Source organism: Prinia subflava, chromosome 4, assembly GCF_021018805.1.
Source record: "Prinia subflava isolate CZ2003 ecotype Zambia chromosome 4, Cam_Psub_1.2, whole genome shotgun sequence".
NCBI lineage: Eukaryota > Metazoa > Chordata > Aves > Passeriformes > Cisticolidae > Prinia > Prinia subflava.
In genome coordinates, this window is record NC_086250.1 from 598495 (window position 1) to 625110 (window position 26616).

Consider the following 26616-nt stretch of genomic DNA (forward strand, 5'->3'; position numbering starts at 1 on the left):
AGAGAGCTACGACACCAGAAGGTTTTTGGTTGTTGTTTTTTTGGTTTTTTTTTAGACATTGGACAAGTTATTTAATGATCCAGTCAGATCATCCTGGGCTGAGGTTTTTCCTGTAAAAAAATTGCTTCCTATAATGGCAAGTTGGGAACATTCTGGGAAGCAACAGAATGCTTTTAAAGACTGTTAAATTAATCCAGTGGTTTCCTGCATTAGGGTTACATAGGAACCATTTCTTTGCATTCTCAGTCCAGTGTACTTCCCTCTAACCAGCACAACTTCCATGGAAACTAAGCAGTTCTGCTGTCATGACTTGAGCACCCAAGTGCCAATGCCTTCTGCTCAGAAATGTAGCTGGGAAATGGGAATGGACACGTGTGGAACGTTTGCAAAAGTCACTGACAAACGAGCAGTAGTTCTGGGGTCAGACTTTGCTCTAATTTGCACTAGTTATTTAGGTCAGTTATCTGGAGAGTGAAAATAGGTGGTTTGTCAACACAATCAGAACTTGAATCAAGTGGACCTTGCAGTTTCTCAGTTGTTACTTGTGTGTTTCAGGGTGTCAAGCCAGCCAGCTTCGATAAAGTAGCAATCCCTGAAGTGAAGGAGATTATTGAGGGATGCATTCGGCAAAACAAAGGCGAAAGGTGAGTACCTGCTTTGCAGATCAAGGTATGAACTGAGTCCTTCATGGTATCAGATGTGATGGTACCAAATCCAGGTGTAGCTCCTGAGGTCTTCTTTGTTCTGGTGGAAGTTGGGAAGCCAGTATTACTTCTGGAGCTTCTCTTCTTTGGTAGACTCTTATTCAGTGATTGTTGTAGAGAACTGAGAGTGTCAGGAAAAGTGCAAATGCCATAGTAACCATCCATGACAGTTTATTCAGAAATTCTATTGCTTTTATTAAAACTTTGACCTAGTCAGCAAAATAATCCTTCCAGGTTTCCAGGTGTTTGTGTTGGTTGGTTGTTCCATAATGCTTTGGGATTTTTTGTACCTTTGATTCTGTTGGTATGATGGATCGTTTTGAGGACTCCTAAGTTTTAAATTCTCGCTGCTCATTTTTATCTACATTTTTTGCAAGATGGCTTCTACTTCAAGTGGTTAACTTATGTAATTGCAGGGAATCAGTAACAGTGGCTGCTCTGATGGTTTATTTGTGGGATTTGGTTTGGTTTCTGCTTTTACATGGTTGTTGCTTACTGAATGTCTGATTTCAGACTTTTGTCCACCCTTTAGCTGCCTGGTGTTCTGTTCAGAACTAGTTTTTTTCATGGATGTTTATTCATCCCCTTTTACGAACTCTTGAAGTTTTACATCTGATGGTGTTGCTGTGTATTTTTAGTTTCAGTTCTTTTTCCTGCTTTTAAACAATTTAGTATTTTTTTTTTTCATATTTGAAGTTAATTTTGTTGCTGCACATCACTTATTTCGTGCCATTTAGTTTAGGCTGTTAGCTACTATTGTTAACGATGTGCTTGTAAATCTCTTTTGTACCTTCAGGACAAAGCTTCTAATTACATCCAACAAAATGCACATGAGAGTTCAAAACAGTGTAAAACTTAGAGAATCAATCAGGGGAGCATCTGGTAAGGTTATTCCTTCATATTTGGTGAAATCCTGATAACTGAATGTGCTTTCTACATTCTTTCCCAATATCTAGATATGCTATTAAGGACCTTCTGAATCATGCTTTCTTCCAAGAAGAGACTGGAGTACGGGTAGAACTTGCAGAGGAAGATGATGGAGAAAAAATTGCCATTAAACTCTGGCTGCGAATTGAAGACATCAAAAAACTCAAGGGCAAATATAAAGATAATGAGGCAATAGAGTTTTCATTTGATTTGGAAAGAGATGTCCCAGAGGATGTAGCACAGGAAATGGTAAGTGCTGGTGGTGTGCCAGAGCTGTGGAAGCAGTGCTGTGCTGTGACAGTGAGATGTGGCCTGGCAGCCTCTGCCTTTGCTGTTGCTGTGTGCAGATAGGCGGGTTCAGAAGCGTGTAGAGAAGTTAGTGCTAGCAAGAGGAAGCTTTGTGGTAGCACTCGGACAGGGCTGTCTGTGGCAGTGTGAATTCTGTGAATGTGTCCTCCTTCAGGTGGAGTCTGGCTATGTCTGTGAAGGGGATCACAAGACAATGGCGAAGGCTATCAAGGACAGGGTATCTTTGATTAAGCGCAAGCGAGAGCAGCGCCAGTCGGTGCAAGAAGAACAGGAGAACATACTCCAGGAAGAAGGTAGTCAGAAGCAGCAGCTGGAGCAACAGCAGCCATCAAGTGCTTCCCATGCAGGGTCAAAGCATCCCCAGTCTGTCACTGGTACCGCTCCTGTCCCCACTGCTTCAGCATCGGTTTCTACACAAGTGGAGCCTGAGGAGCCGGAGGCTGATCAACACCAACAGCTGCAGTTCCAGCAACCCAGTATATCTGTTCTTTGTAAGTGCCTCAGTTGGTCTCTTTAGGAACTCCTGCACTTACACAGCTCTCCCATTAGTCTTACCCTTTTGGTGGGTGTAGCAGTAGGATGATGCTGTCTGCCATTGCTGCTGCTGAAGAACAACAGGCCACTGGAAAGCACAGCAACACCAGATGCATTCCTGTGGCTTGGCTGAGCCAGGGCTTGGCACCATTCACAGCCCAGTGTCTTAGCACAAAGTGGTTCCTCTGTTTCAGGGTAATACACTGATGAACTGGGGCACCTAGACCATGAACATGTGCCCTTGGTTTTGCTGCCCTCCTACAGGGACAGTATATCCTGGCCCTGCAGAAGCCTGTATGCTCCTGCATCAGTGCAGATCAGGCTGTTAAAACCATTTATTTCAATCCTCGTTAACTTAAAGTGGAAATGAGATTAATCTACAGGTAGTTCATCTTATAATTTCCTGTTTAAAAGTCTTACTTTGTTTTACATACTGTACATGAAAAGATGAATTAATAATCCTGTCTTTTCCTCTTCTGCTGTGCTAGCATTTGAATCATGATGGAAGATGACAACTTCCATATTAGAATGATGAAGTTAAAAAGCAAATTACTGTCTGCTCGTTAGCTAACAGGGATTTTAAATTGACTATTGTGCCATGTTCACTACTGTGCCTACGTGGGGCATCTGCCAGCCAGCACAACACGCCTGTTTTAAATGTCTGTGTAAAATGAAATAAAAATAATGACTAATAACCCTTGAAAGAACATTCATAGCAATGTGGAATTTAGGTTTCTATTTCTAGTCTAGCCTTTTGTAGGAAATATAGTTTATTCTTAAATATCTTCCCAAAGAATTCCTGTAATGAGTGATTTTTTCAGGTTTTTTAGGGAGAGACATAATGGAGGAAAAAAAGATTTTAAAATCAGCTTAAATATTACAAGAGATAAAATGCTAATAACGGTCCACGTGACATGGCACAAAAATCAGTTTAATCTTTGACCAATTACAGGGTCTTTGAAATTTTGAATCCAGACCACGGTTGTTGAAACGCAGGTTTTTATCCTTTACCTTTGCAGCTGATGGGACAGTTGACAGTGGCCAGGGCTCGTCTGTGTACACTGAATCTGTGAGCAGTCAGCAGACTGTGTCCTATGGCTCCCAGCACGAGCAGCCGGTGTCCAGCACTGCAGTCCAGGGCTTCCCAGCCTCGGTGGGCCAAGGGCAGTCGCAGCAGCACGGAGGATTCCAGGCACCTGCAGCGGTAAGCCAGCCCTCAGGGCACTGCCAGGGCATGGGGGGATTGCTTTTGTGTGTCTGCTCAAAGGTGAGCAAAGCTGCCAGGCCATCTTCCCTGGGTGTTTTGTTTTGCACAGGATACAAATTCTGTGTGTGAGGAGTTCAGGGGCTTTTTTTGCAAGATGACCGATTTTAGAGGGGGAGGGAAAAGTGAAAGAGCATCTTTGTCTTTAAAGCTTCTATTTAATCTTGGCTGCAATTAAGCAGAATGATGGGTTAGTTGTTTTTGTGAATGGAGTAACATCCTCAGAACAAGACTATCTCATGAAAAGACACATTTAATCTTGCTTGGGAAGGTGGTGTATGTATGGGTATATGAAATTACCAGGGATCAAGCTGCTGGTTTAGTTTGAAGAAGGGATTAGAATAATTGAAGCCACTGTATGAAATTGCTGTGTGTGTTCTGTGAGGTTTTGATTACAGATTTTGCAGGTAAGACCCTTTTAACTGTTACAGAATGTTGCATGTGAGAGCCCCAGACTGAAAACACCCCACATCCTCGTTCCCAGTTTTATTTCTAGCTTGTGTTGATTTGCTCATCATGCGTATTCCTTTTCCCTGGAAAGTCTGCACTGGGCACAAATACTTTTCCTACTATGTTCATTTGTGTTGCCCTTTTATTTTGGTATGCTTTTTCCTTGGTATGTTTTTAGATCTGAGTAAGAGAGTATGCAGAAATCTATTCTAATTCTGGAGTAGAACTTCTGCTACTTTTGTATTGTCTTCAGTGGTTCCCTTGTCGCTTGTTTTTTACACAAATAACAATCCAAGATTGGGGCAGACATTATGGTATGATGTAGCAATACCATAAGGAAGAGGTGACACTTAGGACTGAGGGTGCTCACCCCTTCTGGTGCCTGTGGTTGTAGGCCTTAGGACAGCATCACTGGTGTAACTAGGATTTTGGCAAACAGGCTGCTATCACCCACAGTCAGAGCATCTCCATCCTTTTCAAAGACCCTTACCCTGAGGTGTTGGTACTGCTAGTCCTTGATGATGAGTTCTTAATCCCTCTTAAACAAGCTGCTCTTCTGGGTAAGCCATATTTTGGTGTGTGGGCACGTACTGGACCAGAAGCCATGTCACTCTCTTGGAGTGGCTGCCTTCCAGGTTTCTCCCAAAAGACCAGAATCTTTGGGGAGGAGGAGGAGGGAGAAGAAGCATACAATAAAGGTACAGCTCAGCAGCTCAGTTTGCTGCAAACACATGCTCATGCTGTATGAGAACAGAGCTTCCAGGAGGCTGACACACTGCAGGGACTACTAACCCTTTGCTGGGAGGGGGCTGACAGGTTGAAATTGTATTGACAGCTAAAGAAGTGGCCTTAAAAAGAGTCACAGAAAGCAATTTGATCAGGACAAGGTTGGTGCTTAAACTGGAATAATCAGCTACACAAGTACATGATGAGTAACCACTGGCTATGCAGCTGTTCTGCAAAATAAACTAAGAAAAAAAGTCAGGGATTATATTGGACCCCAAGCTGGACATGGTCAAAAACATCATGCTGTCATAAAAAAGGCAAACATCCCATTATATGAAATAGTAGTTCTGCTCTTGGCTGTTGGTAAGTCTATCCTGGACACCTTGATTGAGTGATTTTGAGGGTGGCTTGGGAGAAAATCCAGAGGAGAGTGTTAAAAAAAACCCAGGAGAAATAAAAAAAATGTGGTTTATGTGGGAAGACTGAAATAATTGAATCTATAAAATATAAGCTTGAAGAGAGAGGAAGCTGTAAAAGCTGCTGTGAGGTAAGAGGAGGCTAATCAGATCACAACATCGTTATTAGAATAAGGAATGATAAGCCTAAATTGCAGCATGGGATTATTGTTTAGGAAGGGTTTTTTCAATACTCTACAAAGATAGATAAGTATTGTAGTCTCTGGCAGTGGAGATGTTTCTGAACTATTTAGACGAATTAAGAGTCAGGAATAATGTATAACTGCACCTGCCTTGGAATAGGCGAAGATGTATTTAGTTAACAATTTGAGTTCTTTTCTACCTCTCTCCCAAATTTTTCATCAATCTAGCAAGATTTCTCACAACAGAAATCTTGAAAGTCAGATCTCCACTGAATATCTTGCTCTTTTCTCTCTGGAGGTCTGTATTTGATTTTAATTAGTTTAAGATACTGTGGATTACTTCCATAAGAAGTATATACTGCCTCTTTAAAAAATTACATTTCCATTTACTTAAAAGCCCACAACAAAACACAATACAACACCAAAAAAAAAAGGGGGGCAATAACGAAACCCCCCAAACCAAAAAATGCAAATCCCACCTCAAAACTTCATTCCATGTCTTCTGATTTGATTGGATTTTGACCTGCAGCCTTCTGGATTGTGGCAAGATTACAAAATCTGGATGCTTTTATTGGCCCAGCATCTGGAAGATGCTTGTCTAAGACTAATTTTACAGAATTTGCCACAGATTAAACAGAGTTTTTTCCACAACTCGTGTTGTAGAGGGTGTAAGGTTTAAATTTTATGGTGATGTTTCAGTTCATAAAGAGCCAGCTGCATACATTTAGTTCCCATAATTCAGTAGAGGAACTGGGTGCTACCTGTGAACACACATTCACTCTAAAAACTCATGAATGTTTGAAAGCTCATTAGTATCTCAGTTTTGATTTGTCAGACTGGCAGATCTTTGAGAGCACACTCTGGGCTGTGTCTGTGGCCCAGAGAACACGTTCTCTGTCTGATCTGCCTTCCCCGTGTTTCCCGTGAGGGCACTGGGGAGCTTTGCACACTGCTCCGTAGCCCAAGGCCAGCTGGGCTCCTCAGAGGTGCACACAGCCTGTCCCCAGTGTGTTTGGCATTCATTCAGCATTCTCATATCTTGTGGTACCACATATTAGTCAATATTGGGCCTTCCATTGTGTGTCTTCAGTTCTTTTCTACCTCATTATAGTTTTTGCTGGTTTTGTTATTACTTTTTTTTTTTTTTTGAAGTATTCAATTCTTAACTTTTGTTTTCCTCCTTTAGCCTCAACGTGGTCGTAGCATGTCAGTTTGTGTCCCCCACCTTCCTGCTCTTCCCTGTATGTCCTGCATCCCTCTCAGTGCTCCTTGCACCCCACCACCAGCGCTGTCTGCACCTCTTTCTCCTTTCTACCTTCGGACTGTCCCTGAAGAGACCTTTGCAGAAAAGCTTTCTAAAGCCCTGGAAAGTGTCCTGCCCATGCACTCTGCCTCTCCACGCCAGCACCGACGCTCCAGCCTGCCCTCCCTCTCTGTCACTCCTGTATGTGTTGCCATTTGCCTCCTGGCACAGTAAGATAAGTTATCATTAAATACATCCTGGGCTCTGGGCATTTTTAAAGGGAGAAATGGAAGAGTCAATTCCTTATACTATGCTGCTGGAATGTTGATTTTATTATTTTTATTTATTTCTGTGAAGCAGTCCATGTAAACATTATCAAACAGTGGCTGACTGCTTGTTTCTTGTCTTTTAGGACAGTATAAATGTAAATTACCCAGTTGTACCACAGAAGGTAAAGGGAACAGTAGTTCTTATTACCCCAAAGTCAGAAGACTTTTATTTTTCAACTCTTAAGTAAACATAGAATGTTAATTAAGCCCTGCACAAAACAACCAGCTTTTAAAGCCTGATTGCTGTGGCTGCTTATTCCTAAAGCTTTGGCTAGCTGATATTAGATATTTAGAGTATGAATACTTTTGAGGCTTTTTCTGTAAATTCTTATCAGAAATTCCACTTCAACTGCTTCTTAATAGGAAAAAGCAGTAGCTTCATGTTTCTTAGAAAGTCAGATGCAAAGATAATGTGTAATAGAGGAGGTAGATGCTTTTCATTTTGAGCTACAGTTTACACAAAATAAGTTTTGAGAAGCATTTTTGTGTAAATGAAGTAAGTGGAACCAGGTTTAGAACATAGGAAAGGTACTTCATCTGTAGGACCTTTTCATTAGCGTTAGTCAATATGGAAATTTGCTGCTGCTTTTCCGGACAAAGGAGGCTGGGGAGAAAGTTAACAATGTGCAAACAGCAACTTGAAAAAGTCATAAATGCCATTTGTCTTGGACAGTACATTTACTACTGACTCCTGCCAGGTTTTTTTCCATTAGGGAAGAGAACACATTGTCTCTGAGCATACTGCAGGCAGAGATGAAATGATGCAAAGTTACTGAATTGTTTGATGTTCTTACATAGAGCTCTCTTTAGTGAAATATTCCCTCCAACTCTTAAATAAGATGAGCCTCCTCAGATGGAGAGGAACTGCCTGAGGACTCTGCTGTTATTAAACCTGTGAATGTTTTGTTGTCCAGGCAGGAATTAAGCTTGTTTTAATGAGGGCTAATTTTCTGTATGAAAAGGTCTGCTCATAAGTGATTAAATGGTCCATTTTGTCTTATGAAATACTTCCTTTTAGCTTTTTGAATAGCATACAGGACACTAGCACTGTGGCTTTTTTATTGGAAAATACTTACACCAAATGTCATCTTCTAAGTGCAAATTAGAGGCTCTGCATTGTTCTCAAGTGCTCTCAAGTTCTGAATTTCATATTCCACATATGGCAGTGACCTCAGGGGTTTGATTGGATTTCAAGCACCGATCACAATGGCTAGGCTATGACAATAAGTCTCATTCCACTGTCAGTAGCCAAATTGGTTTCTTTTTGTGAACTCTTGGAATTGAACTGGAAAAGCAGCTCTAACACCAGCAAATGTTCCCAATTGTAGCTGTGCCTGCCATGGATGTATTTAATGGATATTAACAACTCACCTAAATTCCTAAGTACTGTATGTTTTTGACCATGAATTAAGTATGAATTCTATAAAGTTACTTCACAGAACTGCCTAGTGAACTGTGCATGTTGATGTGCTTTCACTTTTAATGTATGAATTACCTGTCTGTTCATGTCAATACAGCCTCAGCATCCTCGTGGGGGAACACCACCGTTCCCAGACTCACAGATATTTTTCCCAACCGTTCATGAACGGCCGGTGTCTTTCTCACCACCGCCTGCCTGCCCGCCGAAGGTGGCAATTGCTCAGCGGCGCAAGAGCACTTCATTTTTGGAAGCCCAAACTTGCCACTTCCAGCCCTTGCTGAAGACTGGCCAGAGTTTAGTCCCACCCGGTGGTAGTCCCACCAATTGGACTCCAGAGGCATTTGTTATGCTGGGCACAGCAGCTCAGAGAGTCGCTGGAGAGCCTCTGCACGTGCAAGTTAATCCCGTGTTTGAGCAAGCTCCTGTCCACAGCGACTATAGATCTGGACCAACACCTCCAGAGGATGCTCACTACAGGATGCATCCAGAAGCTGTGTATTTGGTGGGCATGCACTATCCATCACAGGTATCGGAGCAGTATGATCGAGTAGCTTATAACTCTCACGCGGCCGAACAGCATTTGAAGCAGGTCTCTGAGTCAAACCATGGGCAAGGTGGTCCTCCACAAAGCTCTGTGTTCGACTTTCAATCGGGCCAAACATACGTGGCAAGACACGTTCAGAAGCTGAGGCTGGACTCTGGGCTGGGTCCCCTGTCTCCGCTGCCCAGTGTTTCAGCTCCCCTGGGCGCAGAGGCGGCTCAGATGACGTTCCACCCGGTGTTCGTTCCGCACTCGGCCCCGGCTGTGCTCTCCCACAGCGCCGACGGCAGGGCGAGCTGTGTCTTTGAGTTCCATGTGCACACGCCGGGCTCTGCCGCGGCAGACGGCGCGGCCCTGCCCCCGCGGGCCCACAGGAGTCGCCGGGGCTCGGCGGACAGCAGCCAGGAGGAGGCGGCCCCGGGCGCAGCGCCGCACGGCCGGCTGCAGCCCGTCACAGAGGAGCGCTGCCACTGCCTTGCTGCGGGGGCAGCGGGGCCCAGAGCGGGCTCTGCCAGGCGCAGCTGGCCAGAAGGAAGCCCAGAGTACTCCAGTGATTCCTCACAGCTGACTTCCTCTGACACTGGTGATTTCCAGTCTCCTCCCCCTACAGGGGGATCATCTTCTGCTTTTGGTTCAGACTTCTCATTGCCCATTGTTCAGCTGCCTCAGAAGGTGTTGCAAGAGTCGCAGCTCTTCATCTGCTTCCCCCAGGGAGCCTCAACTCAGCAGGCCTTGTCCACCTCGCTTTCATCAGGACCACCTGCATCCTATGCTCAGGTTACAGGAGCAAACCTTCCACAATTTCACTGCTTTTTATGAGTCATACTGAAAGGGAAACCTTGCTTTTAGGAAACCTGCTCCATGTGATTAGTGTTCATGGGGGTGTCTTTCCACCAAAACTCTTTAACTTAACCAGGTTGCTATGAAATAATGAGGCATTAGCAACCATTTGGTTTGTGCTCAGATTTGGCTGAAATATTGGTAGGGCGTTTGTGTTAAAAGTCAAAAATGGTCAGTGTTCCTCCTAGGACTAGCTGTTCTTTTGGTGAGAGATTGCTGGAGTACCCAACTGGCTTTTAAACAGTTGTTTGAATGAAATGTATCTTCTCTGCAGTTAGGATCAGCAGTGCTGGTACAACTTGCCTTGTGTTTCTGTTGCTGCTCTGGAGCCATTTTAATGTGTTAGAGGTTGAACTTTCATACAAATGATGTTTCATTAGACAACAAGGTGATTTTGGTGGCTGTCCAAAATACAAGAGCTTTTTTTTAGACATGGGGAAAGAAAGTGGGAAGAGAGGAATGGAAGGAGCTATGTTATATATGTGTACATGGATTTGGAAATGTATTTGTTGAAGAAGCTAAACAGGCTGAGTAGTTAACGAAGGGCACAAACAACTGTTGCTGGTTGGAATTGCCACCCTGTGGTGTGGTGCCTTATGTGGTGTCCTTTTAAACAGCAAAACTGGAGGTCTGAAGCTTAGTTGGGAGATGTGTGTTTTATCAGCATATGTGGTATTTGCTTTTGCAATGGTCGCTTTTCTGTACACTGTGAGGTGTCTCTCTGTATACATTGTGTCTGCACTCCTAGTCTGAAGCCTCATAACTTTCTGTGAAAAGAGGATTTACTTTAAGTAGACTTCCTCTTACCTCTTTTGTCCTTGGAATGAGGGGCTTTGACATTTTAGTTACTGGAGTATTAGCAACTTTGGGATTTGTGTGAAGGAGAATCATTTTCCTCTCTATGTTAAGATCAAGAACTAAGAATTTAGGACTTTCTGTAAGGGATATTAAAGGTGTTTTACTAAAGCTGGAACAGCTTTCATCACTAGTCTAATAGATAGCAATTGCTGTGCTGAAGAATTTGTAGAATGAATCTCCTACTCAAAAACTTTGAAAACTGCATGGAGATTTTTTTCTCCATAAACCTTTGTTAAACTCAAGAGGTGAATTCTGATGGATATAAAATACATCTGGAAAACAAAAAAAGAGGTCACTTTTTTTGTCAGAATATAAATTCTGGGGTCTTTTACCTAATTCATGAGAAGATTAGAATTTGAAACCCCCAACTGAGGCAATGTGAGCACGTTACAGCAGTGGGATGTAGCACATTTAGATCCTAGCCAGTGAGGGCCTGAAGCTTCTAAAACAGCAAAGAAAAAAATGGTTCTCTTCATTGGCAGTCTGCTTTCTCCAAAGTTTCCATAATTAGAAAAGTGTGTAATTTTAACAGACTTGTTCCTAATGAGCTTCTGCAAGCTGAATGATCACAGCATTAAGGAATTTTCATAGATATTTGTGATACGATACTTATGCACCAGATATACTTCTTACAAAGGCAGTTCACCCAAGTGGTGCATGCTCAGGGAGATCATCTGGAGGTCTTTGTCTAGTTCTCTCCCAGGAGCTGATACAGAAATAAAGTTGTCACAAAAACAATAATGCAGATCCTGGGATCTGATGAAAAAATTGCAACCAGAAAAAAAATAATGAAAGTCCATTCCATTTTCCTCTGCATCTTCCACATTCATTTGTATGCCACTCATCCATTTTTTTCGTTGCTTACTTGAAAATTCTGTCTTAGCTAGAATGTGAACCCTCATATTCCTCCATATCCAGTTCTTGGTAGCCTTTGAATGGTAGTGACTCTGGAAATGATTAGTAGCCTGTGTTTTGACACGCCTCTCAAAGGAAACTCATGACATTTATGTGTAGTGGGTACTTTGTAATTGGTTTAGAATTCTGTATGTCTTTGTGCTTGGTTTTTTATGGATAGTTTTATTTCCATGTAGCCTCCTTTTATTGCCCCACCTGGCTGTGTTTAGAATACATGTAAAGGAAAAGCTTAATGCATCTATTTACAGTTACCCATACCAAGGCATCCTGCTCTTAAAGCATCACCAGTGGAAGAAGAAGCTGGTAGGCTGATCTGTCTCGTGTTGAGGGGCATGTGGGTTGCAGAGTCTTTCTATATTTTTTATGTAGGAAGTCTTAAAATGATGTTCAGAGCTCCTTCAGATCACTCTGCGTTGTTCTGGTTGTCATAATGGAATTTGGCCAGAAGGACTGCTTGTCCAAAAGGACAAGCTAGAAACCTATTCTAACCAGATCATTCCAGGCAGAAATGATTTAACTGCCTGCAGCAGAAACCATAGAGTTTTTCTCAGCTGATTGTCCTTTTTTCCCCTCCAGACACAGGTGCAAGGCCAGCCAGCCTCGAGCAATGCATCGGTGCCATCGCAGCCTGCTCCACACACTCAGCAGGTAAGATCACAGTTCTGAACTCAGGACAGAAGTACTCATAGTGTAGAGTTGTCATGACTCTTTTAAGAGCAGTTGACTACCTCTGTCACCATTTGACCCATAATTTTGCAGCAGAGGAATCCTCTGGCTTTCACCCAGTCTAAAATGCTGTGAGATACACACTGACTTTCTGAGATTTCTCTTAAAAATCATGTTAATGCTTGTTTTCCCATGCCTGTCTTCCCAACATCCTCCTGAGCTTGCAGTGGTGGTCCCGTCCAAGGGGAGACATGTCAGGATTTGCAGATTAGCCTTTCTAGTCAGGCAGACTTTGTTCTCATGATTTCTTCTAACTGAAAATCTGATCTGCAACATTCTCTTCTCTTAGCTGCCTTGTCTTTCTTTATAGAATCTTCATTCTTGGTTTTGCAGGTGAAAGAATTCTCTTGCAAGATTTTGTGTCAATAATGGAATTGTATCAGTAATGTTAATAAGTAATTGCTAAAGCTTAACTGACTAGGCATATTGTGAAGAACCACTGTTATCACTTAGGAGAGAGTGAAAAGCAGAATTTAAGTAGGATATGCTTTAAGAAACCTCTGCTGGGGGGTAATACAGCTTTTTCATCTTTTTTCTGCTACAGAGTGCACAGCAGCCAGCCTCTTCCCAGCAGCCTGGACAGTACCAGCTGCAGCAGCCCTCAGTTTCTGCCAGCACCACTCCTGCACAAACTGTCTCTCAAACTCAGACTTCACAGATCATGCCAATGCCTCAAGCAGCAGCTGGGACACAGGTAAACAAAATTCTTCTTAGCAGAAGGTGGTTTTTTTCTTCTTCACAGCTGGTAGATTCAATATGCTGCTGCTTTCACTTTTGTCATCTTTCCTAATGGTTTCAGAACATTCATCCAAACAAGAGTATTCTTATTGTACTGTAACTGTCAATTTTCTTGGAAAATGTCATGGAAAACCTTTTACACGTGGCAGTTGTGTGTAATTTGAGGGAAGGAGGCACTTCCATGCACAAAGATCTTTTAAGTTGTCAAAAATATCAGGAGGCATATTGATGAATGGTGTATTGTGAACAGATTTTCAGGAACTTACCATTTCTGTTTCCCATCGGCTGTCTCTCTTCTGCACCATTACATGTGTAAAACATATTCACTTATTTAGGTAGTGAACTATAGGACTCTTTTCTTCATCCTGTCATCTTTCTTACTCAGCTCTTCTCCTTTACTTCCTGATCAAGAAGCTTCTGTTACTGAATATTGCTTCATTTTGGCTCATATCTCTGTTGAATGTGTGAGCCGCAATTTTGTTTTCAAAATTATTGTTTTGTTGCTTGTTCATCTAAACTGCCTTTCCAGTTGCATCGTTTGCTGGCTTTAATTGACATATTCCCTGCCATTCTCTGAATGCTGGCACAGTGGATTTTGATTCTCCTTTGCTTTGGTCCCCATACTCAAAGCTGACAGATTTGTTGTAAGACTTGCACTTCTTTGCTGTAAGAAGGCAGGCTTGGGTCAAGGGACAGAGTTGAGGAGAATTTCATTCTGTTTATGCCCAAATCAGTGCTTCAGAGTATTCAAATGTTGCTCTTTCACCCTCTGTGAGTGTGTGTTTCAAGAGCCTGTTGAGTTCTTCAAGGGAAGTGTTGGAAAGCGAGGACTGTTTGGAACAGCCAGCTTCCCAGCCACTCTGCCAACTGTGCTCCCCAGCCACTTAACCAGAGTGCTGTAACTTGAATAATGCTTTCTTTGACTAATGTATAAAACTCTGCTTTCCGCAACGCTGCTTTAAAAAAAATCTATCTCTATTTTCTTTACCTCCCCAGCTTCCTGTTTCCCAACCAGTGCCGATCATCCAAGGCGAGCCTCAGTTACCTGTTGCAGCATCTTCTCTCCCTCAGCCTTCAGCTGCCCCGTCAGTCCCCCTTGGCTCTCATTTCCTGCCCGTGGGGCAGGCCTTGCCGGCTCCCGCGGTCCCCCAGTTCCCGGTGTCCCAGCTGCCTGTGGCAGCCCCTCACGTGACAGTGGCTCAGGCAGGTTTCCAGGCGCTGCCCATTTCCCTGGCCGCTGGCCTCAGCCAGCCGCTGCTGCCGCTGGCCCCGTCCGCGGCCGTGCCTGCCGGAGCCGGCGGCGTGCCCGGCCAGCTGCCCACGCTGCTGCAGCCTGTGGCTCAGCTGCCCAGCCAGGGCCTCCCGCAGCTCCTGCAGCCGCCTGTCCAGGCCGTGGGATTGCCAGTCAGCATTGGACAAGCTGCTGAGGCTTCGCTTCCTGCTGCAGATGCTCTTTACCAGGTATTGTTGCAAGCCAGCAGACGCCTTCTCCACATTTTTGCCCGTTCCTCTAAGGTACCCGATGGGAGCCGTGTGCCCTGGCCAGCTCACCTCTCGTATGAGAGCCATTGAGCCACTAGGATAGATTCTGTTGTACAGTAAAGAACCATTTTAAAGAGGAGAGAAGAAAAAAAGTCCTTGGACAACCATATGTTTTGAATTTTTCCTATTTGGCACTGGAATTTGTCTAAAATGACAGAATCATAGTGCAGGGCTTTGTTCAACTGCTGTGTGAGAGAGGACAGCTATATATTCATGAGATCTGTCAGCTTGGGAAAAAAGAAAATCAGAAATTGTAACTTTAACAATAGGAGATGTATGTTGGAAAGAAAATCAATGGCAGCATATTCAACGATGGCAGTATTTCATTCCAAGCCTGGGGAGGGGTGGGGCAGGGAATTCTTAGAAGTCAGTCGGGCAGCATGGATCTTGGATGTGATGTAAGTACCTGGTGCTGGTTGTGAACTGCTGGACTGGTGGGCACAGACTGCTTCAGCGACTTTGTGATCACTCACTGTAAAAGTGGCAATGTGAATAATGATAGAAGTGTTCCTTGTTTCTGGGTCAGCTCGTTACAAGAGGACAGGAAGAACACAAGAGTGGTTTTGCTATTTAATCTCAAGAATCAGCAGCAGTTGTATAACATCTGAGCCGTAGCTGTACAGCCTGAAAATTCTTCAAGCTCATTTGTAATCTCAAGCTTTAAAATCTTAAGCTATATGGGCAGCTGCGAGAGTTGGGAGATGAAGATTGTTTTGCCTAAGACTTGGGACTGTGAGTGGGAATTTGCTTGTTGGGGTGTGGTGACTTACTTGCATGCTGGCTGCATGAGCAGTTTGCTCCACTTCTTTGGGAAGATTTTGGGAGTGCTCGAACAAGTACAGAAGGCTGGAATGTGCCCCTGGAACGGATTTTTTTTATTATTACTGTGTTATTTGCTAGTTAGCTCTGCCAGTCACTGACTTGGCTCGCTCATTTCTGTTGCAGGGCTTCCCGTCCCGGCTGCCACCGCAGTACCCAGCGGACTCGAACGCTGCTCCTTCCCCGGCGGCCTCTGCCAGCGCTGCTGCTGCCGTGCTGTCCCCTCCCCTGCCCACAGAGGCAGCGGCCCAGCCAGCCTACCTAGCCCCTGTTGTGCAGCCCTATGGGGAACAGAACGTTCTAGTTTCCGTGGGCAGCCTGGCAGGACAGGTTCAGGTGGCCCAGCCTCCTGTGAGTTTAGCACAACAGGCCTCATCTGCCTCCTCGCAGCAGGCGGCTGTGGAGGTAAATATATGGAATATAACGTAACAGTGGATTTTGGATGTTTGACTCATGCAACAGTGTATCTCTGTGGGGAACTAATCCCTTCTGTGCTTGTCTTCAGTTGGAAGTTAATATTTCAAATTACCTTTTTCTTACAGCAGAATGTCATGCCAATGTGGGGACCTTGTTGCCACTGGTTGTTCTGTTGGGAAGTGAGTGTGCATCCTGCAGGCAAAAGCAGTAAAACACTTCACTTCTTGCTAGTACTGTAGAACATTTTTGCCCTATCAAAGACAAGCTGCAATCGATAGTCTTTGAGAATCTGTCATTATGCCTATTCCCTGCAGCGTGGTTCTTGCAGGGAGAATTGGAATTGTCTTTGTGTTCTGCATTGGCTTGCCTTTTGCACATTCTGATAGTAAGACTGACTGCATGGCCAGCTGTAGTGACATGTGGCAGTAGAAGGGACGTGTGGCTGGTTTCCTCACCTCTCCTCAGATGATGTTTTGCTTCACTGCAGTTTGCTCTAGAGTATCTTGTAAACTAAAGCTGTCCTAGGTGCCAGCTATTTAAACTTGTAAAAAGGCAGAGCTTTCAGCTTTACAGCTGGTTTGGGAGGAAACACTGAGGAGTACTGGGTTGCTTGAAGAGGAGCTCTTTGGGGAGGTTCTTGATTGTAGGTTTCTGTCCATAGGGTACTCAGGGAGTCTCACAGACTGCTTCTTCAGAGACTCTTCCAGCGACACAGCCTGCTCAGTCTACCCCTTTGGCTTCTTCTATGGATAGGTGAGCATTGCTGCTTTTCACCAAACTGAGTTTCAGTGTCGTGTGTTAGATTATACTTCCATGGATAATGTTTAGAGATATTTTTTTCACCAGGGATTTTTTTTTTCACTGGGAATGCTCTTGAGGATGTGAATAACTAAAGTTCCTAGAGGAAAAACAGGGTCATGAAGGGTGGAGTAGGTTGTGATTTATGGAAGGAATAAGTATGGTTATGTATAGTGATTAACTCTTTTATTTGTCATGTCAAGTGGATCATAAGTGAGAGGTTTTTTATCCTTTTGGCACTTAGGCAGAATTCAAACCCCAGACAGCTTGAAAACATAAGATAGATTTGTACAACTCAGCTTGCCAGAAGTGTATCAAAATAATTACAGTCAGAATTTCTATTAAGCAGCCCAAAGTGTTGACAGGACTCTTTGCCCCTTCTCAGTGATGAACACACACCTGCCCCTTCCCAGAGCAGAATTTCGTGTGGCAGGTTAAGGAGTGTTGCAGCTGTGGAATGCGTGGATGCTCACAGGAAGTTGCCTTCTGTTTGCAGTGCACATTCTGATGTTGCTTCAGGACTGAGTGACGGCAACGAGAACGTCCCCGCGTGCAGCGGCAGGCACGAGGGCCGCACCGCCAAGCGCCACATGCGCAGGTCTGTGCGCAGCCGCTCTCGCCACGAGAAGACCTCCAGGCCCAAACTGAGAATTCTAAATGTGAGTGGGTTTGATTTTAGGGACAGTTCAGTACTAATTATGCCTTTTTGAGCCTCTACAAGCGTGCCAAGTATCCTCTATTAAGAGCTTTTTGGAGCATTAGACATAGCAAAATTGGCTTGCTTAGCTACCAGTGGTTCCACAGACTGTTCCAGAATATTCGATGTATCCTCAGACAAAAATCATGCTCTGTGTGGCACCATTTATTAGACTGGAAAGATAGAACGTGTTTGTATTATACCAGTGCTGTTAGTTTGTCTCAGTGAACTTTAAAATCTCAGTGAACTTAGATTCTTGTGCTTTTGGTTTGAAGTATTATTTTCTTTGCTTTAGGTTTCAAACAAAGGTGATCGGGTAGTGGAATGCCAGCTTGAGACACACAATCGGAAAATGGTTACTTTCAAATTTGATTTGGATGGTGATAACCCTGAGGAAATAGCTACAATTATGGTAAGATAGATTTTAGAGATGAAGAATCCAGTCAGTTGTAATTTTTGTATATGATTTAGAGTTGGTCTCCATGTGCGTTCACCTTACTGGTACACAGCCACAACTAGAAATTTGGCACAAAGTGCTTTAGCAGTCTGATTATTAATTAATGTTTCATGCACTAGTCACATGAAAATTTGTGTCAGTTTTTACCTTAGAATTGAGGTTTTTTTCAGGTAAAAAAACTGCTTCTGTGGTGTTGGTTGTGATTTTTTTTATTTTTCAATCTGACATATTCGAAACTGCAACCAACCTTCTGGAAGTGCCTGGTTAAAAATACTCTGCTTGCTTTTCTAAGAGCAGACATTGCTACATTGTATTCTTCAAGCATTTCACCATCAATGTCAATTAAAATGGGAAGATTCTGCCTTTAAAGTAAGAAAGGGGAATTGCATTTTGGTGTTTGAGGGTACATAGTGACTGATGCTGCTTTTGACTTCTATTAATGTACGATGACCAGGCACAGGAAAGAATTTGTCCTATAGAGACATTTAAATGAGTGTTGAGTAGCATAGAATAGAATCCCCATTTCTTCTTTTAAATTTCAGCTCTTATTTTTGGTGTGGTGCAGTGTAAATGAGCCTGAGATGGTTGTAGTGTTTCTGAAGAAGTGGGGATGACAAAACACAGTACCTTTTGCCAGTTTCTTGGCCAACTGTGCCGTGTGTTATCTTTTGCTTCGAGAGGTGGCAGTTCTGAGTTGGTGTGTGCTGGATTTGTACTTGGCAAAAGGAACCAAAGCAGTGATCTGGGAGAAATTCTTTGCCACTAATGGCTTTTTGAGAAAGAGGGAGAAGTTGGTTCTTGCTAAGTACATGTATTAGCACCGTCAATAAGATGAGGTCATGTGCCAGGAAATATGGAGAGTACACAGGTGTCTTCTTCACCTTAAACCTAAAGTGATCCTATGGAGAAATGAGAGTATGTTTGATTTATGAAAACTAAACAAGCAAAACCAAAACTAAGACACAAATACTTTGCAAGCAACAAACGCCACAAATATTTGAAGACGAGTAGGAGAAAAATAATTGAACTTTGCCTCCAAAATGCATTCACACAATTCAAAGTGTGCAACCTACTTCAAGCATCTGAATCTGGAACATTGTGCTCATGGGTTCCTTGTTGAGTATTGAGCAGACTTTTGATTGCAAGACTTTCTTGTTTCCTTTTACTCATGATTCTGTCAGGCATACCCCGTATAGGTTGGTCCTAAACTGAAAGTCCTGAAGATTTCTTTACCTGGTGTTCTGCATTGCAAAGGCTGATACAAGCATATCATGCCTGACTTTCCTTTTCCTGAACCAGCATCCCAGGAATTTGATGTGAAGACAGTGTCTCAAGCTTTTCCTCTAAGGCACTTTCTCTCTTTTCCAGCAGAGGCTTTGTGACTGACAGTTCTACTTCTGTTTCACAGACTGTCTCTGCGAGTTTTGCCATGCTTAATTTGAGGAGACGGAATACTGTCATGGCTTAACCAAATCAAAAATATCTAACTACCAAGTTTACTTGTTTAAACTGATTTTGTCCAACATAAGCAAGAGGAGTTATTTTCATAAAGCAATACAATGTACTGAAACTAGACAGGCTGAGCAATCTTCCTCTCCCCGTATTTGGAACATAATTCATACTGGCTTTTATGTACTGCAGCCAGACTTTCAATCAGTGATGTGCAGCCTGCATAGAGGAGAAGTTATATATGGCATGGAAAGAGAGAAGCACAGAAGACATCTTGCAATACGGAATTTTCAATTTCTTTAATGTTATAATTCTCTTTCAACGTGTCTGTTAATGCACATTGCATTGATTAGACAGGAGGAATTACAGTAAGATAAGGTTGCTTATTTTAAATTTTCATGTGCCAAGCAGAGGTTGAGGTGACAGTTTGCTGAAGAAGTGAGATTGAATGTTGTTCCACAGCAAAGATTAAACCAGGGCACACACTTCTGTACTGGACATAATTTGAGAAACAGTTGTTTTTCTCTAAGGTGTCACCACTTTCATCTTGTTCAGAGGAACAGTAAAGAGAAGGCAAACATTAGCACCAAGAGTACATTGTAGTTATTCAATATATTGTTTTGAAATTGTTTGTGGCAAATGAATGTTGCTTTGTTCTTCTACAGGTGCAGAACGAGTTTATTTTAGCAACAGAGCGAGACTCATTTGTAGAACAGGTACGAGAGATTATTGAGAAAGCAGATGAAATGCTGAGTGAGGATGCGAGCGTGGAGCCAGAAGGGGACCAGGGCCTGGAGAGCATGCGGGCGAAAGAGGACGGCTTCTTCCCGGGCTCACAGGTATGTGAAGGACTGACTGCCTCAGCTGCTGCTGCTCTCCATGTTGGGTGGTATGCTTTTGTGAGTAGAGCTAGCCAGAAATAAAAACTTCCTGTCATGAGAGGTATCAAAGATCAATGATTTAAAAAAGAGAAAGCTTCGTATCAGAGTGAGTGCCTAAAATTGAGATACAAAGCCAAATAACAGACCTCTTACTTTTTGATGTGTTTCAAGACTTCCAAAGCTGCTGAATCTCCCTAACAGTCCACTAAACAGACAGTCTTAAATGCTGATGCTTCTTGATTTGAGATTATTGTGAGGTATGACAGGAAAACCCCAACCCTGTGCTGCTCACTAAACACTGAGAGCCTGGTCTCAGGCCCTCCACCCAGTGCAGTACTAAGACATTGGATAGCTTGGTTAGGAAATATAGGTTTTGAAACTGTGTGCTGGGTGCTGAAAGTGATGACATTTCCTGAATCTCTGCCTTAATTACACCCAGAACTAGTTTGGAACATCCATTTAGCTGTAGGATGTTTAAGGAAATCAGTTTGCTTTCCAAAAGAATTTTTAGGTCAGTTTGTTACATTGACAGTCACTAAGCTGAGAGTCTGTAAAAACACTGTAGCTGACATTTGTCTGGGCAGAATTCCTCTAGTTTGGTGATGGTGCTTGGGTCCCAGGTACTGCTTCCCTTAAATGCCCACATTTCAGTAAGCTAGCATTTTAAGAACTATCTTGTGGGTTTCTGTTTCAGAATAGAAGTTTAAATTTTATCTTACTTTACAGAAATTAGAGTTCAAACAGCCAGATCCTACATCTTCCATGCCACAAAGAATAGGTAAGTCATTTGTGATTTTTTTTCAACAGTTACCTTTTTCTGTTTCAGCGGATGGGTGCAGCCAAGTTTTTATTTTGTATGATGGAGTGCACATTCCATATTGCAGGTTCTGCATTAGTTACATCCCGTGTCACTAAAGATGCCCCTTCTTTCTGTTTAGGGGTTCCCTCTAGCTCCTTTACCCAGGTTGTTCACTCTGCGGGAAGACGGTTCATTGTCAGCCCCGTCCCCGAGAGCCGCCTGAAGGAACAGGGCTTCTTCACGTCTGCTGTGGTGGGAGGAAACGAGGCTGCAGATATGGGTGAGTTGTACAGCCTCTCAAAAGCTGGTGCCTGAGATACATTCATCAAAACTGTGAAGTTAGTCAATAAACTGTTCCTGAGGACCTCTCAAAGTTTGTGGGCAAGTGGGGAACTGTCTGTGCTGGTTAAGAGGTGACCATAATTTGGGTCATACCATGCAGGATTCTTGGAGGAAAACTGCTGATAAGCTGTCTGCAAGACTCTGAAACCTTAATTCTGTATTTTAATGTAAGCCTGGATTTGTGTGTTTTGTTGTTTTGGTGTGGTTTTTTGTTTGGTTTGTTGTTTCTTTTTTAATGCTAAGAAGTAAATGTTGTCTTAGTGTAGCCATAGACAATAATACGGTAATGAACTTTTTCAGGTGGACTGATAATTTTCTTTTTTTCCAGTTGCAGCATCTCCTGTACATGGTCCTGGAATGAATCTCTCCCACTCGGCATCATCACTGAGCTTGCAGCAAGCTTTCTCTGAGATGGGGCATGCTCAGATGACAGAAGGACCCAGCACAGCTCCTCCAGTGTTCAATCAAACAATACCACCATTTCCACCTGCACTTTCTACCATGGCCAGCAGTGGTGCAACTCCTGCATCTGTGGCTACTTCTTCAGTGTCTGTTTCCTCCAGCACCGGTGTTTCTCTTCCAGGATCTGTTACTTTGCCTTCAGAAAATGCAGCTGTTGGAGCTGCACCAAGCACAAGCGTGCCAAGCTCTGTTTCTCCACCTCCAGCCTCACAGTCCGGACAGCAGCCAGTCGGTGTCGCTCCCAGCGTGAGCACCCCTGCTTCCTTCTCCTTGTCTGCCACGTCCCAGCCCGCCCAAGCAGTGACTGCAGACATTGCCCCCAGCAGCAGCACGCCCTCATCTTCAGCACTGCCATCTGCCCAGGTCCCTGGGGTCACTGCTCTCGGTGCTGCTGCGCCAGCTGTGACATCTCAGTCTGCTCCTCAGATTGGGAGTAGTATGGCAGCACCACAGACGTCTGCTGGCCTGTCTGTGGCTCAGAACGTGGCTGTGCAGCTTCCCCACCTCAGCAGCAGTGGCTCTGTGTCCAGTCTGGCAGAAACAACGGTCGTGAGTGCTCCACAGTCCCTGCCCGAGAGTGGGCACTCTCTGGACAAACCGCACCCCTGCAATGCAGCTGGCTTATCTCTTCCAATCTCTGCACCTTTATCATCCTCCATAGCATCAAGCATAGGTGCTTCAGTCTCTCAGCCAGTCATCCATCCCTTGCTCGTTCCATCAGGAATTACATCAACTCCTATCCTGCCCCAGATTTCAGGTGCAACGCCCATGTTGCCCCAGGTTCCCTTACCTGGTGTCTTGCCACAACCGGTCACTAACTTGCCCACAGTGCAGCAGACTTTGATCCACAGCCAGCCTCAACCAGCTCCGTTGCCCAACCAGCCCCACGTTCACTGCCTGGAGGCCGATGCTGATGCTCAGTCTAAAGCCCCTGGTATTGATGATATAAAGACCCTGGAAGAAAAGCTGCGGTCTCTCTTCAGTGAGCACGGGAACGTGGGCACGGTGCATCCGTCGGTGTCTCTGGAGACCTCGCTGGTGATGGAAACCACCGTTGTTCCTGGCATCCCCACCACTGCTGTTGCACCGAGCAAGCCCCTGACATCCATTAGCACTTGTATACCTCCAAGCAGTTTGCCTCTTGGACCCACGGGCTTGCCAGTGCTCACCCCGCTTGCCACTCCCGGGCAGGCGCTGACCCCGGTGAGCTTCGTGTGTGCCTCGAGCAGCGCGGCCACGGCGGCCAAGGCAGGGAGCTCTCCTGCCAAGCCCCCCCTCAGCAGGGCACCGGTAAGGAAAGGAGCACGGCACTGCTGCCAGGGCTCGTGCAGGGGCAGCCTTCGGGGGGATCCCTTCTGTGAGCAAAAGGGTTACTCAGGGAGAAGCTGCTCCGCTTGATGTAGTGTTGAAAGGTTGTTTTTATTTGTCCCAAGAGGTTCTGTGTTGTCCCTAACGAGCAAAGAAGAGTCCAGTTCTGTTTTATGCTTCTGAGAGATGTCTCTTATGTCACTGTTAGTTTTTCTTCTTCTTTAACTACAAAGAGTGAAGCAATTGTGGTTTAATTTTTGTATTTGTTTGGGGTTTTTTCTTGATACTGATTTTTTTAAGTGGAATTTGGGTGTCTTGCTTTAAGTAGCTTTTTCTCTTGTACATGACCACCAGACTGAGATGATTGGTTGTATATTTCACAAAGTGGTGGATTTGAGATAGCCTAGTTTTGCTTCCTGCCATGAGCCTGTTCCTTGCAGTCAAGGGTAAACCTGACTGAAGGGGTTGGCTTTTTTAAAGTTCTCTGCTACTCATTTGATACCTGGATACTGTTCTCCTTTCAAATGTTAGATTTATGAGAGCAGGATTTTGAGAAATTCAAAAGATACCTGACAACAAACTCGGGTTTTTTTGTGTACTGACTCATGCTCTACAAGCAAAACACATTCACAAAGAAATAATGACTCTCAGTAACAGCTTGAGAGGGGCTGTGGATGTTGTTACCTGCTCACCCACCACCTATGTCAATAATGTACAATTTTCTTTTAAATGTCTGCCTGTGGGGACACAGCACATTTCAGTATTTTAAACTATTTTGGTAGTCCTTTCCTTAAATGGAAGGGTAGCCCTTAAATGGAAATAAATTGAGGAAACTTTCAGGTATTTAACAAAGCAAAAACTTCAATACTCACTTCTTTTTGTTTCTGTAATGTTTTTTTGTACCCATCAGCACTTAGTGTTGGTTGTCTTTAGCCAGCCTTGCACCTAACCAGTTTCAGGCCATTCAGATGGAGCCAAGGCTCCCAGCACCTCCCTTCATTAGTGCTCTTTCCCATGTACTCTTTGTAGTCAAAGACAGAAGAAAATCTCTGCTATGGAAGAGTGGGAATATGTGCCAAAAAAGTTGGTAAGGAAATCTAGACACAAAGGCATCCATTAATATTTCAATGAAATTTTAAATTAGGAAAGAAATACTGGGGGAAATGGGAAGAGGTATTAATTCAGTAACAGCTGGAGCAGTTAGAAAATTGCTAATTGCTAGCCTGTAATTACAAAGACTTGGGTTTAAATGGAGTAAATGTTACAGGGTTTTTGATTGTTGGTTGTAGAAATCCTACCTCCTTTCTGAAGTTTTCAATTATAAATTAGTTGGGTTTTTTACAAAGCTTAATTCTAGTTTCACTTTGTATTGTTGCTGAACATTAAGGGTCTTACTGCTTTAGTCCTCTGGGGTTTGCTAGACTCTGTGTCTGTGTATTTATTTTGTTTATGGCCAGACTGTTAACCTAGACAGTTAAGTGTTTTAGCTTGTCTTACAAATGTATTTAAAGTATGTTTTGCCTCTTATTTATAAACTAAATGATGAAGTTACCACAGCTTAAAAATTCATCATGCCTCAGACCAGGTAACATCCTCATGTGTTCCTGCTGCACAAAAAAGTGTAGCTAATGCAACTCAGCCTAGTTCCTGCTGAAATGTTCTTGGGAGGAGAGAAAACTCTGGGAGTTACCTTCACTGGGCAGCTCCTCCTGCAGTCTGAAGTGTTAGTTTAAGCTGTGGTAACACTGCAGGCCAGAAGTGTGGGGACAGCCAGCTTAACTCACACTCACACTCCAGTGTAACCTGGAGTCACACTCTATGGGCAGTGTAACACTCACTGTGTGTGTGCTCACACTCCATGGGCAGCTGTAACTCACACTGTGTGTGCTCACACTCCATGGGCAGTGTAACTCACACTGTGTGTGTGCTCACACTCCATGGGCAGTGTAACACTCACTGTGTGTGTGCTCACACTCCATGGGCAGCTGTAACTCACACTGTGTGTGCTCACACTCCATGGACAGCTGTAACTCACACTGTGTGTGTGTGCTCACACTCCATGGGCAGCTGTAACTCACACTGTGTGTGTGCTCACACTCCATGGGCAGTGTAACTCACACTGTGTGTGCTCACACTCTGTGGGCAGCTGTAACTCACACTGTGTGTGCTCACACTCCGTGGGCAGCTGTAACTCACTGTGTGTGTGCTCACACTCCATGGGCAGCTGTAACTCACACTGTGTGTGTGCTCACACTCCATGGGCAGCTGTAACTCACACTGTGTGTGCTCACACTCCATGGGCAGTGTAACTCACACTGTGTGTGCTCACACTCTGTGGGCAGCTGTAACTCACACTGTGTGTGCTCACACTCTGTGGGCAGCTGTAACTCACACTGTGTGTGCTCACACTCCATGGGCAGCTGTAACTCACACAGTGTGTGCTCACACTCCATGGGCAGCTGTAACTCACACTGTGTGTGCTCACACTCCATGGGCAGTGTAACTCACACTGTGTGTGCTCACACTCTGTGGCCAGCTGTAACTCACACTGTGTGTGCTCACACTCCATGGGCAGTGTAACTCACACTGTGTGTGCTCACACTCTGTGGCCAGCTGTAACTCACACTGTGTGTGCTCACACTCTGTGGCCAGCTGTAACTCACACTGTGTGTGCTCACACTCCATGGGCAGCTGTAACTCACACAGTGTGTGCTCACACTCCATGGGCAGCTGTAACTCACACTGTGTGTGCTCACACTCCATGGGCAGTGTAACTCACACTGTGTGTGCTCACACTCTGTGGCCAGCTGTAACTCACACTGTGTGTGCTCACACTCCATGGGCAGTGTAACTCACACTGTGTGTGCTCACACTCTGTGGCCAGCTGTAACTCACACTGTGTGTGCTCACACTCTGTGGCCAGCTGTAACACTCACTGTGTGTGTGCTCACACTCCATGGGCACTGGCAAGCCTCAGGGTGACAGCTGAGAATAAGAATTGCAATTTGTGTAATGGGTTGCTTAATTCCTAGAACTTCCCACTTCCCTAACAATGGCAGTGACTAACTGGAATGTGCTGTCTGACCTGGTGAGGAGGCTTTGATGCCTCCTTCTAACCTCTCGAGTCTCTCTAACCTGCCCCACATAACCTGGATGACTTGTCCCTACCCAGTTGCATGGCCTAATGAACGTCTGTGGGTCATCAACACCCTTCAGGCTCAGAAAGAAGTGATGGATCAAAAGATTGGTGTGAGAGCTGTACAAATCTGTTTCTCAACAAGTGGAGACCTCCTCAGGCACTGACAGTTGCTATTCTCAAGTCACGTTGCTTGGAACAATTTGCTGGAAGCATGCAGTTTCCAATGGACAGTTAACATAGATCTGTTGTGAGGAGACTTGCACCATTTTAGAAATTAGGCTTCTTGAAAGAATTATTTTAGCATTTCTTCCAGACTTGAAAATAATATCCCCAAGATACTTTGTTTCTGGATACTACAGCTTGCTTAAACTGGAAATTGTGGCC

At 44.1% G+C, this 26616-nt stretch overlaps 1 protein-coding gene across 8 annotated transcripts in view; it reads left to right on the plus strand.

Moving 5' to 3' along the window:
- WNK1 (WNK lysine deficient protein kinase 1) overlaps positions 1–26616 on the plus strand; it is a 99394-nt gene that overhangs the window by 53934 nt on the left and 18844 nt on the right. For 3 of the 8 annotated variants that reach the window (XM_063395063.1, XM_063395064.1, XM_063395067.1), the window contains exons 5-20: positions 556–644; positions 1661–1880; positions 2095–2431; positions 3494–3678; positions 12235–12306; positions 12929–13078; positions 14119–14583; positions 15610–15888; positions 16026–16079; positions 16562–16653; positions 17195–17357; positions 17691–17807; positions 19967–20140; positions 20909–20960; positions 21121–21261; positions 21652–23075. In XM_063395063.1, the coding sequence (XP_063251133.1) occupies positions 556–644; positions 1661–1880; positions 2095–2431; positions 3494–3678; positions 12235–12306; positions 12929–13078; positions 14119–14583; positions 15610–15888; positions 16026–16079; positions 16562–16653; positions 17195–17357; positions 17691–17807; positions 19967–20140; positions 20909–20960; positions 21121–21261; positions 21652–23075 (4014 nt within the window). Of the gene's footprint in view, positions 1–555; positions 645–1660; positions 1881–2094; positions 2432–3493; positions 3679–6698; positions 6957–8601; positions 9823–12234; positions 12307–12928; positions 13079–14118; positions 14584–15609; positions 15889–16025; positions 16080–16561; positions 16654–17194; positions 17358–17690; positions 17808–19966; positions 20141–20908; positions 20961–21120; positions 21262–21651; positions 23076–26616 lie in introns of all 8 variants that reach the window. The other 5 variants (XM_063395065.1, XM_063395066.1, XM_063395070.1 and 2 more) reach the window with 4 other exon arrangements.